The sequence below is a fragment of the Onychostoma macrolepis genome, chromosome 15 (assembly GCF_012432095.1).
Source record: "Onychostoma macrolepis isolate SWU-2019 chromosome 15, ASM1243209v1, whole genome shotgun sequence".
NCBI classification, from domain to species: domain Eukaryota; kingdom Metazoa; phylum Chordata; class Actinopteri; order Cypriniformes; family Cyprinidae; genus Onychostoma; species Onychostoma macrolepis.
Window position 1 is genome coordinate 321,460 of NC_081169.1, and position 18,316 is coordinate 339,775.

The 18,316-nt window shown below is 37.4% G+C and overlaps 1 protein-coding gene across 1 annotated transcript; it reads left to right on the plus strand.

The window, feature by feature from the left end:
• The first annotated feature begins 834 nt into the window (after window positions 1-834).
• On the plus strand, window positions 835-18,163 carry pcsk7 (proprotein convertase subtilisin/kexin type 7). The gene is made up of 16 exons (XM_058799632.1): window positions 835-992; window positions 2,026-2,473; window positions 3,282-3,416; window positions 3,674-3,839; window positions 4,891-4,981; window positions 5,461-5,515; window positions 5,816-5,954; window positions 7,006-7,106; window positions 8,709-8,876; window positions 10,770-10,880; window positions 10,964-11,066; window positions 15,027-15,183; window positions 15,274-15,368; window positions 16,045-16,138; window positions 16,562-16,679; window positions 17,406-18,163. Exons 2-16 carry the CDS (start codon window positions 2,072-2,074, stop codon window positions 17,631-17,633), a joined length of 2,163 nt encoding a protein of 720 aa, XP_058655615.1. The 5' UTR covers window positions 835-992; window positions 2,026-2,071; the 3' UTR covers window positions 17,634-18,163.
• The last annotated feature ends 153 nt before the right edge of the window (window positions 18,164-18,316 follow it).

The window sequence follows — 18,316 nt, forward strand, 5'->3', positions numbered from 1 at the left end:
AGCACTCGCACTTACTAATTTAACAGCGAGTTACGGGACAGATGTCTATTTGAATTTCAGATACGACTAAATAAAAAAATCGATCATCCTGTCGGATGAAAATTGTCAAGCGATTTACATATATTACATAAAAAAACGCTGGGAGCCGACTCATATTGTTCACTTAAAAGAGTCGACTCACAGAGACGACTCTTTTAAGTGAACGACATGAGTCGGCTCCTAGCGTTTTTTATTTTTTATTATTATTCTAATTTTTACAACTTTTAATACCAGACAAAATAATGGGATGCTTTTTGCCACATTGCTTGTTAGCCATGCACACCTCATGTACTATTTTGAGTATGATTTGTTTATAATAGTTTGCGTTTTGGAGAGTTCACTACCCCGAGTTAGAGCACAAACCCCGATACATTACATCTATTTAATATCTGCATTTACATCTGCAAGATGTATTTTTTTAGAGTGTTTGCTCATCTGCAATATGTCTCTAAAACATTTCCTAAAGATCTTAAATAGAGAATATATGTAAATCAGCTTTTTCTAAGACATCTATCAGATGGTTTTACACAGCAGATGTTTCCCAGATCGAGCACTCTTTAGCAGACATCGTAGAGACGTATGCTACCTGTGCAATGTATTATGTTTTTACATATATGTTTTTTTTTCTTTTAAATTATGGTATTTTAAAAATGTTCAAAATGATCTGAATTTGAATGGTGTAAATCTGAATTATAGTGTGGCTTAACAAATAAATAGCCGTTTGGGAGTCGAAAGAGCCGGTTCCTTTCGCTGAGCCGAGCCAAATGATCCGGATCCCTAAAAAAGAGCCGCCGGATGTGACGAAGCAGATGACGATTGCGGATGTTTAGCGCAGCAGATTGAGTTCCTCGCTTGAGAGATGTCGCTGATCGAGTCGATGGCGAATAATGACTCTAAACAGCTCGGAAATAAAACAGACAAACGATAGCGAAATACATCATCTTTACCAGAAGGTGAGGCGGGCGTCTCAGCGCTTTATTGTTTATTTCTGTCCTGCCAGCTTGAGCTTTCACTTTCTTCAGTGCTGAGCTCAGGTGTATTTAATTAATACTTTATGATGTTTAATTGTTGTGTTTTTAGTGTATTCATTAGTTAACACTTGGTTTAGACAGCTAACTAATGTATTGTAGTAAACAGCGCGCGTGTTTCGACGTCTTCCGGTTTCTCTCTATCTATCTATCTATCTATCTAATCTATCTATCTATCTATCTATCTATCTCTCTCTCTATCTCTCTATCTCTCTCTCTCTCTCTCTCTCTCTCTCTCTCTCTCTATCTCTATCTCTCTATCTATCTCTCTATCTCTCTATCTCTCTATCTCTCTCTCTATCTCTCTCTCTCTCTATCTCTCTCTATCTCTCTATCTATCTCTCTCTCTCTATCTATCTCTCTATCTATCTATCTCTATCTCTCTCTCTCTCTTTAGTGGTTATGACAAACATTTGTTCAGTTGTATTGTCAAAGCATCTACACTGTATACACCCAAAACAAGAATTAAACCAGACAAGTAACCTATACTACAAAATACGCATGCGTACACATTTACACTCAAATAGATGTGAAAATGCAAAGGAGGAACAGTTTTGTTTGTTATTTGATGCATGTTGCTCAATGTTTAGTTATTCTCAGGCCTGGACCTGACGTTCTGCTTTATTCTGGACAGGACTGAACACGCCTCACAGTCGGGTTTAATTCAGTTCTTCTGGATTGAGTCTGTCTCAGTTTGTTCTGTATCTTCATGACAGACTGATGATGATCAGATCACATCTGAAAAATCTCACTGCATTATTACAATTAATGGCTAAATGAATGTTTGTAAATGTAAACTGATATTCCCTCCTGACACACTACAGCAGAAGATAGAAATAACTGATTTAAAACCAGTTTTAGCTGCTGAAGATACTGGTGTGTAATCATCTTAGCCAGCGCTGTAGTTATTGATGTAAGTGCGTCATGTTTCTCAGTCATGTGTTTGTGTGTGTTGCAGCTGATCTGATGTGGAGAGAGCGCTCTGCTGGTTTCTCCTGGCTGACATGGCATCCTCCTCCCAGATGTGTCTCAGCGTCTATCATCTGCTGCTCCTCACGGTTTCACCGATGCTCAGCCACTCCTCTCCAGCGTCCTCGTCCTGCGGGCCGGGCCGGTCCTGGGCGGTGCGGCTGGACGCGGTGAGAGCCGGGCGCTCGCTGGAGCGGCTGGCCCAGAGCGTGGCAGAGGAGGTGGGTCTGGAGAACCACGGGCAGATCGGGCAGCTGGAGGCACATTATCTGCTCTGCCAGCCGCTGGAGAACACCGCAGACGTGGACCCGCGCTCAACAGAGTCGGCTCTGGATCGAAACCCTCATGTGCTGTGGCACTCACAGGAACACATCCTCAGACGGTCCAAGAGGAGCGTGACCTTCAATGACCCCAAATATCCCAGCCAGTGGCACTTGGTGAGTATTGTGTTGCATAAGCTAGTAAATAGACTTCCTTGATGTGGACAGAATCACAGACTTCAATCTTGGATTAAATAAATGAGTAGCAGGACTGTATACACTCAATCATAGAAATGCAAAGGGGCAGAACATTTCAGGAAACTTTCCAAAAGTTTCTAAAAATTATGGAAAGTTTCCAGAAATGTATTGAGTTTTCTAGCCTTTGCAACCCTGTGTGAACATCCAAAACAAAAGGATACAAATGATACACAATAAATAATGTCCACACTGAAAATTATAGCTCCGAAAACATTTACTTTTAATCAACAAAAGAGCAATGATATGCAAGTGCTGTAACGAGTCTCAGTTAGCTTAACGCAGTACACGTAGCAGGGTTTTTAAAAAAATATATATAATAAATAAAAAGAAAACTGATAGAATAGAAAAAGAATAGAGCAAGATAGTGTTAGAGGCCTTTTTTTCTTTTGTTAATTTTATAATAAATAAAAAGAAAAATAGATGGAATACAAAAAGAATAGAGAAGCTAGTGTTAGTTTTTTAATATAATAATAATAATAATAATAATAATAAATAATAATTTAATTTACATTTGATTTACATTTTAAAAAATTACAAATTTTAACAATTTAATTGTTTGATGTCTTCATTTGATTACCACTGTTTTTGATAATAAAGTGAAAATATATATATTTTATTAAATTTGGGAAAAAATACAACTGATTTGTCTTGGGGTATAAAGGAAAAATGCTTCACAGTTGGCTCGAGGCTGTCATATTTCTGCCATCTCACATCTCCACATTTACAGCACAACGATGTGAAGCACGGGATGGATGTGAATGTGACCGGTGTCTGGGAGCGAAACATCACCGGCGTCGGGATCACGGTGGTCGTGGTGGATGACGGCGTTCAGCACACACTGGCAGATATTCAGCCCAACTATGTAAGTCAGTCTGACGCCCAGCAGTCGTACAGGTTCAATACACCCTACGCATCTAAATCATGTAGCTTCTATTCCTCAATGTTTGAAATGCAGTGAAAACCACAGTGCACAGTTCAAAAAGTCACATTTTAAATCAATTTGAATGCAGTGTTTACTTTACGAACAAAGGGGGCTTTCTGTAGTTGTAGTTGTTGGTGCGTAACATGCATTGAACCTTTAACCAGTGGAGGTTTATTGCGTTATTGTTGTTTTTCTAGAGTCCTGAGGGTAGTTATGATCTGAACTCGAACGACCCTGACCCCATGCCTCATCCTGACGGCCACAGCGATAACCATCACGGCACGCGCTGCGCTGGAGAGATCGCCGCCGTCTCTAACAACAGCTTCTGCGCTGTCGGAGTCGCATACGGAGCCAAAGTGGCAGGTAGGTGAAATCAGTATGTCGAGAGAACCTCAACTCGAGTGGATTATTTCACAACATCTAGTTTTACGATGGATTACATTCATCATATACAGCGGGGGAAATAAGTATTGAACACGTCACCGTTTTTCTCAGTAAATATATTTCTAAAAGTGCTGTTGACATGAAATTTTCACCAGATGTCGGTAACAACCCAAGCAATCCATATATACAAAGAAAACAATACAAATAAGTTCAGAAATTAAGTTGTGTGTAATAAAATGGAATAACACAGGGAAAAAGTATTGAACTACTGAAATGTATTTAAGGCTTTGTTGGTAATGCTTGAGTAAATGAACCATTTATTGTTCAGCCCTAATTAATCCCATTCTAAATTAATCATCTTTGAGGTGAATTGCTTTCATTTTTTTTTTTTAAATCACTTTTGTTTTCCTCATTTGTCTGCTAAAGTCAAAAATGTAATGTAAATATTGTCATCAATTTACACTTGCATTGTAGAGGGATATAGCTAAAAGAATAATTCATATATTGCTGAATTCAGCCAATATTCAATGCATATATTCTAAAATGCATAATACATGGACATCCGTCGTAGCCAAGTAAATTTAAAATGTTAAATGCAATAAGTAAAATAATGTAATGCATGTTTATGTGATAATGCATGTTTTTCAAATAAGAAAAAATATTTAATTTATGTGCATCACATTATTTTATTTATGTAACTGCTTTGTAATAAGTAAAAGTTTACCTACATGTGTTTTTACTAAGACTTTTTAATAAGATTTTTCTTCGTTATGCGAATCAATTTTTGGGTTTGAGTTTTGTATCAGTTTTATAAACAATATTTTTAAAACAGCCATTTGCTAGTAAACTTTAAATGGCTGTTGAAACATCTGTCTTGGCGCTCTCATACTCGCAAAGCACAAAATATTGTTGAAATTGTGGAATGACGAGATTAAAATCATTGCAGCATTCACAGTGTTGGCTCATTTTAAAATTACTTTTACATCATTGGTAACATTGTCTACATTGCCCAGTATGTGTGTCCTCGCAGGCATCAGAGTTTTGGACGGACCCCTCACAGACAGCATGGAGGCTGTTGCTTTTAATAAGCATTACCAAGTTAATGACGTCTACAGCTGCAGGTACTTTTTGTGCATGCTCAATGAAGAATTTGTGATATAATAGATATTGTAACACATTTATCATGCAGATTATTAATTTATTTGCTTTTGTTGCTAGTATTTGTTGCTCAGTACTGTAATTCATATTGTGGCATTCCTAAAGATTATTTTCGACTGATTACAGTTTTAGTAGGCGGATTAAAACAAATAAGGGTTAGTAAAACAAGGTTTCATTTATTAACATTAGTTAACATTAACTAACATTGATATTTCTTCAGGATTTATTCATTTTAATATTAATTTCAGCATAATACTTTTATTTAAATTAAAAGCTGTATTTGTTGACATGAATGGACAGAGAAGAACTGTACTTTCGTCAGCATTAATTATTGCTGAAAATGTTTGTTTGTGTTAGATAATGCATGAACTACTTGTTTATAATCTATTAACTAATGTTAACTTGTTACTGAAATGTATGACGTGTGTATTTTGTCCTGTAGTTGGGGTCCAGATGACGATGGCCGTACAATTGATGGACCGCATCCCTTAGGCAAGGTTAGGCTGTCTGACGCTTCTGATTCACATTTCATCAGAGTAATGCATTTAATTATGAGAATTAAAGACATGCATCCTTCAGCATATGACTGGTGCAAGTGCTGGTGCTTCGGCCATAGCTTGAACACGCCAATAAGACACTTGCATAAAATCAAACGGGTACATTTAAAAAATATGTGCTTTCTGCCATTACAAATATTCTGTTTTTGCAGCCCTGCAGTTCAGCAAACAGTGTTTTTGAGTAATTAATCCATTGTTTTAGTCTGATTTTGACAGAATGATTCGGTTGTTTGTCCACAGGCGGCGCTGCAGCATGGAGTCATCGCAGGCAGGAGAGGTTTCGGCAGCATCTTCGTTGTCGCCAGTGGTAATGGAGGACAGTATGAAGACAACTGCAACTACGACGGCTATGCTAACTCCATCTACACCGTCACCATTGGTAATGATACGAGTGTCAAAACCTTGTCTGATCAGGAGCATGTCTGATTCAGATTTCAGTTTCTATATTTGCTTTATAGCATTAAAGGGATAGTTCACCCAAAAATGAAAATGTGCTGTTAATTTACTCGCGCTCAGGCCATCCAAGATGGAGTTGACTTTTTGTTCAGATTTTCAGCTGAAACCGTGCTCCTTGGTGATTCATACAATGCAGGTTAATGGCTACCGTCACTTTGAGGGTAAAAAAAAACATATAGGCAACACAAAATTAATACTTCCGTGGCTCTTGATGATATATTGAGGTCTTGTGAAGCGAAACGATTGGTCTGTGCAAGAAACTGAACATTATTCATAACATTATTACCTGTAATCCAGAGCCTCAGGCAAACGGTACGGAGTGATGTCCGGTTCGCGAACGAATCATTCTTTTGAACTGGCTCTTTTTGGTGAACTCGCTGAACCAGTTCACCAAATTGGACTGAACATTTGAATGAAAGGCCCAAATGAACGTTTCATGGTTTCTCATGGTTCATGTAAAAAGGTGAGTTGATGAAGACTAGTTCAATCACTTTATATGCTTTAGACATGTAAAACATCCATGTTTCACATCATTATTGTGTGCTTTAATAAGATAATTGCATATACGTTTTGTCGTTGCATGATTGCATAAACAAAGTGATTCAGCAGTTATTTGAATCAGTTGAAACAAACCAGTTTGCAGGAAAGAATAGTATTATAATGTTGTAAATAATTATCAGTTTCTTGCACAGACCAATTGTTTTGCTTCATAAGACTTCAATATATCATCAGGTGCCACGTGTTTTAATTTTGTGTTCCTTGATATGCTTTTTATGACTATCAACACAATGGCAGCCACTGACTTGCATTCTATGAATCATCAAGGAGCATAGTTTCAGCTAAAGACCGTCTTTACTGTTCTACTAAAGAAGAAGTCACATACATTTCAGACAGACTGAGGATGAGTGAATTAACAGCAAGTGTTTAAGAAAAAGAAGGCTCTTTTTAAGACCGTGACTACTGTGTGATTGCAGGTGCGGTTGATGAGAATGGCAAAAAGCCGTTTTATGCAGAAGAGTGTGCGTCTATGCTGGCCGTCACGTTCAGCAGTGGCAGCAGACAGCTGCGCAGTATAGTGAGTATCAGTAGCCTGTTAAAGTCTGCTTGATTATAACACTATAAGTATGTATTATGTGAAAGAAAATGTCTAGTCAAAGAAACCTTTCTGCCTTATAGAAGTTAATATACGTTAAAAAACAGTTCCGGTGTTTCAGGCCAATGAAGCCTTTTAAAACCTAGTTCAGACTAGGGGTGTGCGATATTGACAATTATATCTTTATTTTCTGGGATTTTATCAATAGAGATAATTAGACAATATTTTGCTGAAGGTGTTATTGTGCTGGTGTCTTAAGGACTGTACCGTGGACAGCTGACTCCTGAAGTTTTTGATATTCTTCATATTCTGTGTGGTGGTCAGTTCACACTGATAGAAATTAATCTTTTCCAATAAGTTTAAATTGAACTTTTATGGGCATTTTTACCTTTTATAAAGCCATTTTTTTTTTCTGAAGGTGTGCATTATGTTTTGAGTCAAATTCTTACATTTAATCAGTGAATTAGAATAATAAGACATTTGGGCTGTTGCCAAACAAATGAAATCAGTATCAATAAAATTAATCTCTGCAATGCAGAGGAAACACAGAAGCTGCATCTGAAGAGGTGTTTAGATGTGTTTACACACTGTTTAATGCAGGACATGCAGTTACAAATGCATAAATCATGTTTTTATATATTAAACATAAAACGTTGAATATTGATATTGAAATTATTTGAATAATAAAAAGATACTTTAAATGCGAAATTAAAACTGCCAGCAGGTGGCAGCAAGTCACTGTTAATTAGTGAGTCATTGCGACTGAAGTGAATCATTTAAACGGTTGATTCATTCAGGAACGAAACACCGTCATGTTGCTCAGAGACGCAAAACAGTGCTGTAGCTGTGTTTGGAACTATTTTTGTTGTCGAAGTAGTGCAAAAACATGAAATATGGCGTCTAAAACTTAAGTCTCTTAACTTCTTGTTTATTGAACTGTTGTAAAAAAAAAAAAAAAAAAATCTATCACATTTGTAGTCATGGTAATTTTTGGAGAAAAAAACCCAGCATGCTTTGTGTGAAATATAACTATATGAAATTATATAAATGCATGAATTGTCTGCCCCATGTCTTGAATTTGTGATAATTTTAAATGCATTTTATTAGACTGAATCATGCAGTGAAAGAACGCACTCTAAATGCGTGCGCTCTGTAGGGGTGTTTTGAATGGTTTTTGCAATTATGCTCAATAATATCAAATCGCACATCGTTAAAACAACAATTACAATATTATCGCAGACGCTATATATATCGCACACCCCTAGTTCAGACAGCTGTAGTGAAAGACTGTAACTAAACCAAGACAGTTCACTCATATTGCAACATGCAATATGGCAGAATAAGCCCCGCCTTCTGAATAAAAGACGCAATCAGCAATTGCTAAAGTCATTACATTACTGCAGCTGCCATTAAATGCTCTGATTTTGATTAGATTTTGAGATCCAATGCAAAAGTGTATGCAGATGAGTGTGAGCTTTCAGGGGTGGAGTTTAAGAGCACTAAATGATTGGAGAAGTCCTGAATGCATCACCAGAGAAAGTTTTCACTGGAGGATCTAGACGTTTTGTGATGTATTTGTGTCAGGTGACGTCTGACTGGTCGCTGCAGAGCGGCACCGGCTGTACAGACGGGCACACAGGCACATCTGCGGCTGCTCCTCTGGCTGCAGGGATGGTGGCGCTCATGCTGCAGGTGCGGCCCTGTCTGAGCTGGCGGGACGTCCAGCACATCATCACCTACACAGCAACACGGGTAACGGATCACTCTTTTTTTTTTTTTTTTTTTTTTAAATGTGATGAATTCACTTTTAATAAACTGGCCATATGTAATATTGTAGGGCTGCATGATAAATGGCAATTAGGCAAAAGCTGCTAGTCAAGCGCATCTTGTCAGTGAAGCAAGGTTCTGTGATCAGTAGTAAATCTCCATCCGAAGGCCAGAGGGCGCTCTCGCACAGAAATCCCTACAGCTGTGTCTGAATAAACAGAAGATTTAACTGCTTTCATTGATTCAGCATGACTGATAAACACATGACTATGACAATATATGATTATCTGAGTTGTTCTTATAATTATTATAAATTTCATTATAATGTATATAATAATTCACTGCTAATCGACATAGCCTTTATCACTGCTTAGAATACTATGAAATATTTTGCGTGTCATATTCTGTGTTAGAAGCCACTTCATCTCACAGAAGGATTTATTTCAAACACACAAACATGTTATTAAATGTGGTGTTTTCAGATGGAGCAACATTTACTACACATTAGGGCTGTCAAAATTAAATTCGACGAATATTCGAAATTCGAATTTTAAGTAAAAATCCACATTCGAATGCATAAACGTGGCATTCGAATTTTAGGTGTGCGTCAGGCAGCGTTGTCAGTGGTGCACAAAGATGTGATGACGATGAAGGTGTCGTTGCATTTTAATGTTTTTCATAGCTAATCCAGTTGAAGCCAGTAGAAGCGCTGCTGTGTTGTTCATTCAAAATATTCCAGAAAAAGAGAACATCAATGCAGAGAAGATGCTGTTTACGTCAAAACTGAAACCAAGCGGTTCACACAGAACGCATATTTATCACATTTTCTAGAGGGACATCTATCAGCTTTGCTCTCGCGTCTCGCACAAGAGAGCCGCATGTTTAGAAAGCATGTAAAATTAATGTAAGTTCAACTTTTAAAAAACATGTCTCGAGACTTTATGGCGGTTTTTCCATCCCACTGCATCTCATGTGATTAAATGAAGAAAGTACTCTGTGATTGGTTTTCAGTCCTTTGTATTAAACTATACATACATGCATGATGCTGTTTTGTTTCTAATTGTTTATGCAACTTAATTATATATGGTTTATAAACATTATTTGAAACATTATGCACTTTTTTCAAAGATAGTCATGTTATTTTATTGCTTTGAAGAAACGGTCATTAGTAATATTTTGCTCGATGCGCCTCTTGTGGCCTCAGGAGAGAAGCCAAAAGCTTTTTTTCACCCCTAACTGAAATTATTCCTTAAATATAAATTCAAATATAATTCGAATATTGATAAGTATAAAATTCAAATTTAGTTTTTCATCCATTTTGACAGCCCTACTACACAGAGCCATAGTTCACTGACAAGCTACGCAAACAGCTTTCATTATCACAGCGCGATTTCATAAAATTAATGTATAATGTTGATGATATCATATGCGTTTTTTTTTGCGTAGCTTGTCAGTGAACCACGGCTCTGTGTAGTAAATGCTTCATCTGAAAACACTTAAGAGGTTAATGGCATCTTTTTACTAAGAACTATGAATAAAGGCCAGTATCACCAATGCTCATACTGATATTGATGCCTCTGTTATTTATTTTTTTCTCGGGGATAGAATGAGTTATTATGACTAACCATTATTTAGCATTTTTTTTAGCAATTGCAAAACTTTTAAAATATTGGTAACACTTTACAATAAGGTTCATTAGTTAACATGAACTAAGAATTAACAATAGTTCTTCAGCATTGTCTCGTTGGGTTTACACTTAAAGTTCTCGAGCAATTATTGAAGATGTGAACAGTAAGAGTGTTGTTGTTATTTGCACTATTGATGTTAAGGTTTTAATAATGCTAATAGTTTAATGCTGAGGTGTCTTTATGTCTTTAGCATGACGCTGATGCTCAGGCTGACTGGGGAATCAATGGAGCTGGTTTCCACCACAGTCACAAGTACGGCTTTGGTTTGCTAAACGCCTGGAGGCTCGTTAACGCTGCCAAGGTAGATCTATCACAGCAGTGCTGCTTTCAGAGAAACACAGGCTTCATAAATCAGCTAAGAGTCTATATCTATATTTCTGGTAGGTCTGGGAGTCCGTCCCCTTTTTGGTGTCCTACCAGAGCCCAGTCTTAAAGGCCAATGAGGACATCCCAGCCTTTCCCAAAACTCTCACTCACACCTGGAACGGTAAGAGATTTATATGAAGTATGATACTGAAATTAAAGTATTGGTAACACTTTAAAGACCAATTCTCACTATTAACAAGTTGCTTATTAGCATGCATATTGGCTATTTATTAGTACTTATAAAGCACATATTAATGCCTTTTTCTGCATGAGCATAATTTAGATCCCTTAATCCACCCCATACCTAAACTTAACAACTACCTTACTATTAATAAGCTGCAAATTAGGAGTGTATTGGGGGAAAACACTTAGTTAATAGTGAGAATTGGTTCCCAAATTAAAGTGTGTCTGAATGATTTACTGTTTTCTGATCTAATATGTATTTCCGAGCAAACCATAAAAAGGGCTGTTATGACAGCTGTGCGCTCTGTTAATGGATCTGTGCCACACACAGCAGTTGCCTGCCCTTTTTTGGACATGTTTGTCTGTGTTTATGTGTTCAAGTACACAGTGAAAGTGAAATGTTGCTTCCCTCCTCCATTGAGCTCACATCTTTCTCACTGTTTTTCTTCGTCTCTGTCTTCAGTCAGAACTGGTGCATTTCTTGCTCTCTTTGATAGTTGTTCTCTCTCAGAAAAACACTTTGTCTTGTGAACCGAATCTTCTGACAGAGTTTAGGCAGCAGTTGGTCATGGAAAATATGTGTCCACTAATACATATTAAGACGTGAGGTTTGCAATTGAGCATCTTAAAACAGAGCAACATGTGCACAGCTGATCAAGCAGACCTGCAGTCATTATTTATGTTTTTTTTATATTCATGTTTACACTCATGCACTAAATTGCTTATGTTTGTGTGCAAACTTAAGGCTTTTCTTATAGTTTTATTCACTATTAAAATGACAAATTAGAGGTTCACCAGCACTATTTATGTAATGTGGCAAAGTTGGATCAAATTTACATTTACAGATTATATTAAATCATACATTTAGAAAATAATACATGTTTAAAAAAAAAAAAAAAAAAAAAAATTATCATTACTATCTAAATGCATGGGCAAAAAAAAATTCCAATTAATGCATTTAGAATTTTTTTCAGAAATATATATTTTTGGAATATTCGTCGTATTTCCAGATTCATACATATTGACGAATTAGAAAAAATCTCAATAAAACAGCTATAAAGTTTAACAACTTCAAATTTGACTTATGTACAAACAAACCCAGTGAAAGTGAGAAGGCATTAATGAAACATTGATACAATTTCTCACAGATGTTTGTCAGTGTAGCTCCAATGCTTAATTTCTGACATTTATGAAAACGAGGCTGTGAGGGACTGAAGTACAGTGCTTTAAATGGATCATACTGTTGTTTAACAACATATTGATTATTCAGCTGACGCAATGTCTTTCCAAAAAAAAACATTAAGTAGGCTAGACAAAAACTCTGTTAAACAGTTTTCAACGTTGTGATTTGTGAAAATCACATGATCTCGGACCTCTATACAATGAGTGCCATTATAATGACTGCAAGTCTGTCTCTCACAGCGTCATTTTCAATCATGGTATGGCATCAAAACCGATCAAGTTCTTTTGGATATTGTGGGAAAAATAGTTTTAATAGTGTAACAGAAATGAAATGTCCCATCTGGAAGTATTCACTTCAGTTGCATTCATAAGTAGGTTTATATGCAATCACTTCAAAAGCATTAGTATCGGCATGAAACAGAAGCTGTGATCGCCTCTTCTTCCCTCTTGTGACTTGATATCTGAGAGAAACCGCTTTGTGAATGGGGAAAAATGTAGGACGGGGCTTGGTTTTGTCCATGGTGAATTAATTGGATCGTTGTCATTTGTTGTTTGCTATTGCGTCATCAGAGAAGTGATGTCTTAGTCAGTCGATGACTTTAAGGAGTTGTGCGCAGTGTTTGTATTGTGTCTGACACATAATGAAGATTTAATACTTTTTTGTTGTTTATACCTCTGTATTTGTTTACCACGATGAACCCGATCACTCTCTCACTGTCAGAGAAGGTCATTTCCCTATATGGTTAGAGAGCTTGAGCTTGTATTAGCAAACCTTTCCTAAAAGGAAATGCCATGGAGTTAGTGTAGCCTAATGTAAGAATTCAGAAAGGGCTTGGAAACGGCTCTCTTCTCTTTCAGCAGTCCTTAAGTCACGCTCTTACTGCAGTCGTGTTATTTTAAAGCATTATTGTGAGTGTATCAGCAGCGTAACTCTGTCAGCAAGAACATATCAAGCTTGCATATTGACATTGTTGCTGCAGCTCTGTATAGAAATAAGTGATTTCTGCATGATTATATTCTACATAATCCTACACAATACCTAAACTTAACAACTACCTTACTAACTGTTAACATGCAGCAAATTATGAGTTAATGGTTTGTTAATAGCAAGAATTGGACCTTAAGATAAAGTATGACCATTTTTTTTCTTTTTTCTTTCTATTTTGGAAATGTACTCTATCCTGAACTATTAAATCAACACAATCTTTTGCAATGTAGTCTTTTATAGAGCCCGACCGATGGGGGTTTTGGTGGGCCGATACCGATGTTAGGGAGTAAAAAAAATGTGATATCGATATATCGGCCGATATTCATGTGTATTTTCTGGATTTTAATGGTTTAATTAAATTTTAATAATCAAAAATCATGTTTAATTAATTGAATTCATAAAAACCACCATTTTAATCATTTAAAAAAAAAAAAATTCTGTGAAATCTTCCCCCCTCCCCCAAAATAGTTTTTTGATGTTTAATATTCACAGATGCTAGTTTCTATCGCGATTTGATTTGGATTTAAAGGGTTAGTTCACCCCAAAATAAAAATTAGCCAGTGTTTTACTCTCCCTCGAGGCATCCTAGGTGTATATGACTTTGTTCTTTCAGACGAATCCAAGTTATATTAAAAATTGTCCTGCTCTTCTAAGCTCCATCATTGCAGTCAGGGGGCGTCCACAAGACGTCAAATAAAGCGTGCGCATCCAATAAAACGTGCCTCACACGGCTCCGGGGCATGAATAAAGGCCTCCTATAGCAAATCCATGAGGTTTTGTAAGAAAAATATCCAGATTTCAAACTACTTAAACACTTTTCTCTCACTTCTGGTATCTGTCGTACACGGAAGGCGTTCCGGCGGAGGACGTATGCGTCGCGTGCGCCTCTGAGATATGAGTCTCGCGAGTTTGTTTGCAGGAGCAAAGGAAGCAAAGTTTCCTTACATTAGCAAAGGAAAACCAGTCTCCTCTTGGTTTATATCGAAATTCTCTGACATTTGTTCTCTCTCCGCGTTCATCACTAATCACGCAAATTTTTTATATAACTCCGATTGGATTCATCTGAAAGAAGAGAGTCATATACACCTATAGGATGCCTCGAGGGTGATAAATAACAGGCTAATTTTCATTTTTGGGTGAACTAACCCTTTAAGTGTACTGACCTCTTTATTTATTTATCAAAAATGACAATAAATTCCATTTTTATGACTGGATTCCACAATTTTGTCCGCGTTTTCTGCATCGCAGAAGTCACAGGGCCCTGCTAATGTAGCTAACGAGTGTGATAAGCTCATTGTGAGAGTAAAAAATGGGGACATTGTTTATTTACTTTATAGCATTGCGTCTCACCAACTAGGTTACAACGTAGCGCTAAATCACCATTCAACAGACTCGAGCCACTTCTTTGTAGTCTTTTGTAAAGAAGCGCAAATGGATTGGACTGAATTGCTCACTCTGTTTAACATTGGTCTGGCTTGGTGCAAGTTTCATGTTTGACTAAAACCTGATTATTTAAGCGGTTTAATGCTAGACTTTGCATGTAGGTTAACTAGTATTCAGATGTAAATGTGGACCGCAGTGCCATGTGTGAATGCGGCATTGGATTTGTTTCTGCACTCTTTTTTTTAATTGCTTCATATCAGTGGTGAAATGAAAATGTTTAAATTGAGTTTGCTTTATTAAAGAATATTAACCGTTCTCTTTCATTTGAATCTCTTTGGCTCATAGTCTCTCTGTCTGATCTGAGGCAGTCGGACATGCAGACCCTGGAGCACGTGTCTGTTACTGTGACTATGGCTCATCCGCGGCGCGGGAACGTGGAGATCCGGCTCGTCTGTCCCAGTGGAATGAGCTCTCTGCTCGGGGCCCGGAGATCGCTGGATGTGTGAGTGTCCCCACACATCTGATTCACTCCACACACATGCCTTCTGAACCTGAGAGACTGCTTTTAACGCCCGTTTTGTTGTTTGAGCAGAGATACGACTGGATTCACAGACTGGACGTTTTCCACAGTGCGATGCTGGGGAGAAAGAGCCGAGGGACAGTACCGTCTACAGATCACAGATCATCGTAAGACAACACAGTCTACATATCACTCCTCAACTCATTTTAAAATGCATGCCAGCAAGTATGAACTGAAACGAAATGGATTTGAAATGAAACAATACTTGCAAGGGCAAAGAAACTGATTTGTTCCTTTATTTTCTGAGAGTGTAGATGGATGTGTTTGAGCATTGTGCTCATGTCTTGTCATTTGCAGCGTCTTGTGCATGATACAGCAGTCTAAAAACATGGCGCTCGAGTTAAAATAAGTTCAACTTGAGCAAAACGCGTCTCAAGGCCTTGCATTTTCCCCATTCTACTGCTCACGTCTTGTCTTTCATAGAGAAAACATTGTGTATGAATGGCCCCTAATGCAGTTAGGCTAAAATGATTACTAATTAATTATTAGAAAAGTGTGTATTTGTTAAAATGAATGTCAGTGTGCTGTATAGCTTATTGTGATCATGCACCTCTTGAGTAATTTGGAATGAGCAAAGGACAGATGCTATTTGAGGTTTAATGCATCACCGGCTTCAGCTGCTTGTCGTGTGGCATTGTTTGCAGGTTTGTGCTTTTGCAAGTTCATTTCTCTTCTGTAGCACTGCTGTTCAGTGAAAATAGCATCGATGCTGGTATGGCAATAAAAACAAAGAAACGAATGCACTGCGAACAATAACGCGTCGTCTGTGTTTCTGTCTTTCAGAAGAGTCGAGTCTGTCATCGGGCGTCCTGAAGCACTGGAAACTCACTCTGTACGGCTCGTCTCTGTCTCATCAGCAGGTGAAAGACAGACGGAGGTGAGCCGTAGAGGACTGATACTCGATGCATTTACTTGAGGATATTTTAAATGTTGAAGAAATAAATGCTCTGACTGGTCTGTTAAATATATTCTTGAGAGTCTCACTATTCAGTAGTTGATAATTAGCATGCATATTACTAGGATGTTGACTGTTTATTAGTACTTATAAAGCACATTAATACCTTATTCTGCATGAGCATATTTTGGATCCTTGATTCACCCCATACCTAAACTGAACAACTACCTGCTGACTATTAATAAGAAGTAAATTAGGAGTTTATTCAGGCAAAAGTTGTAGTTAATAGTGAATGTGTTCCTCATGCTAAAATGTTTCCATATGATCCTTCAGTCCTGCCACTGAATCTGTTTTCCGGTTGAGTTTTAATATATTACGTGCGTGTATGTTTGTTTGAATTGTCAGGGTTGTTGAAGACGCCATGGGTGGACAGTATCTGAACAGCAGTTTTGCTCTTCCCTGTCCTCCTGGTATCGACGTTCCTCCTGAAATCGTGAGCCCGTTCACCTCGAGCAGCCTGAAGGTGTGTCTTCCTGAAAACACTGTCACATGTATAACTACTGTATGGTTTACACTCAACCCAATGCATGTCATTTTGCACATACACTACCAGTCAAAAGATTTTGAACAGTAAGATTTCAATGTTTTTTTAAAGAATTCTCTTCTGCTCACCAAGCCTGCATTTATTTGATCCAAAGTACAGCAAAAACAGTAACATTTTGAAATATTTTTACTGTTTAAAATAACCATTTGAATATATTTTAAAATGTAATTTATTCCTGTGATTTCAAAGCTGAATTTTTAGCATTATTACTCCAGAAATCATTCTAACATTCTGATTTGCTGCTCAAAAAACATTTATGTTGAAAACAGCAGAGTAGAATTTTTTTTCAGGTTTCTTTGATGAATAGAAAGCTCAGAAGAATGGCATTTATCTGAAATAGAAATCTTTTGTAACATTATAAATGTCTTTTTATCATCACACTTGACCAATTTAAAGCATCCTGGCTAAATAAGTGTTAATTTCTATACCCCCCCCCCAATGTTAATGTTACTAAAGCTTATAAGTTCAGATAAATGCTGATCTTTCTATTCATCAAGAAAAAAAGTCCTCGACTATTTTAAACATTGATAATAGTAATAATAATAAATTTTTCTTGAAGAGCAAATCAGCATATTATGCAAACGGTTGAATGAATGAGTGAGTACCCAGTACGTGATGGTGAAGGTGTTGTTTTGCGGTCTGCAGTCTCTCCTGCTGCTGGGCTGTTTCGCTCTCTTCTGGTCACTCTATTACACTCTGGAGGTGACCCTCACTCACTGGGACTGGCGTGGGTGCAGTATGAGCCGGACGGGACGCCACAGAGGCTTTCAGGCTGGATCCGTGGGCCTAGAGGACAGTCAGGTGGTGGAAATCCAGCCCGAGATGGACAATGAGTCTAAAGTCCCGCTCATTGCTGCTGATGAGAACACGTAGCACTCAGGGAAAACCGGCTCTCTCTTTGTCTCCGTTTCTATTGTTTGAAATTTCAGGTTGCGCTTCCAGTTTGTTTGGGCATGTGAGCAAATGCTCTATTTTGAGTTGCCTTATTTTGTTTTCTTTGATTTATTTGCTGATGTGTTCATGAGAATGTTATCTGATAAGAGTGCCTGATTTTGAGTGCAGTATTTGAAACACTCAGTGCATATATTGATTGGGCGATTGAGAGAATGTGTGATGTGATTGGCTGTGTGAATGATATTTTATGGAGTTTAATATAATGACTTTTTTCTTGATCGTGATGCATTGAATGTGTCACTATCAGGTCTTTTCTGAGTATAAATACCTCTGACACTTGAATCTTGAAAGACAGAAAGAAATTGTTTAAACTGGAGGTCTGCTTACCTGCAGACGTTTTACTGATTCTAGCCTGTTTTTCTTTTTTTTTTTTCTTTTTACTGAAGTGTGGTATTCTTGTGAACAAGAACTCAGATGTGGTTTGAATAAAAACAAAACGGGAATCTTTACCATCTCTGTGATCTCTGCATGGCTTACAGTTAGGGATGTAACGATTACCGGTTTGACAATAAATCATGATAAAATTCCCCACAGTTAGTATTACCATTTCATATTTTAATTATCATTAAAACCGTATTTGATTACCACGATTTGAACAACTC

Coding starts and splice junctions, on each gene's coding strand:
- pcsk7 (XM_058799632.1), top strand. CDS start 2,072: ATGGCATCCTCCTCCCAGATGTGTCTCAGCGTCTATCATCTGCTGCTC. Junction 8,877..10,769: donor TCACCTACACAGCAACACGG/GTAACGGATCAC, acceptor TTATGTCTTTAG/CATGACGCTGATGCTCAGGC. Junction 15,184..15,273: donor GCCCGGAGATCGCTGGATGT/GTGAGTGTCCCC, acceptor TTGTTTGAGCAG/AGATACGACTGGATTCACAG.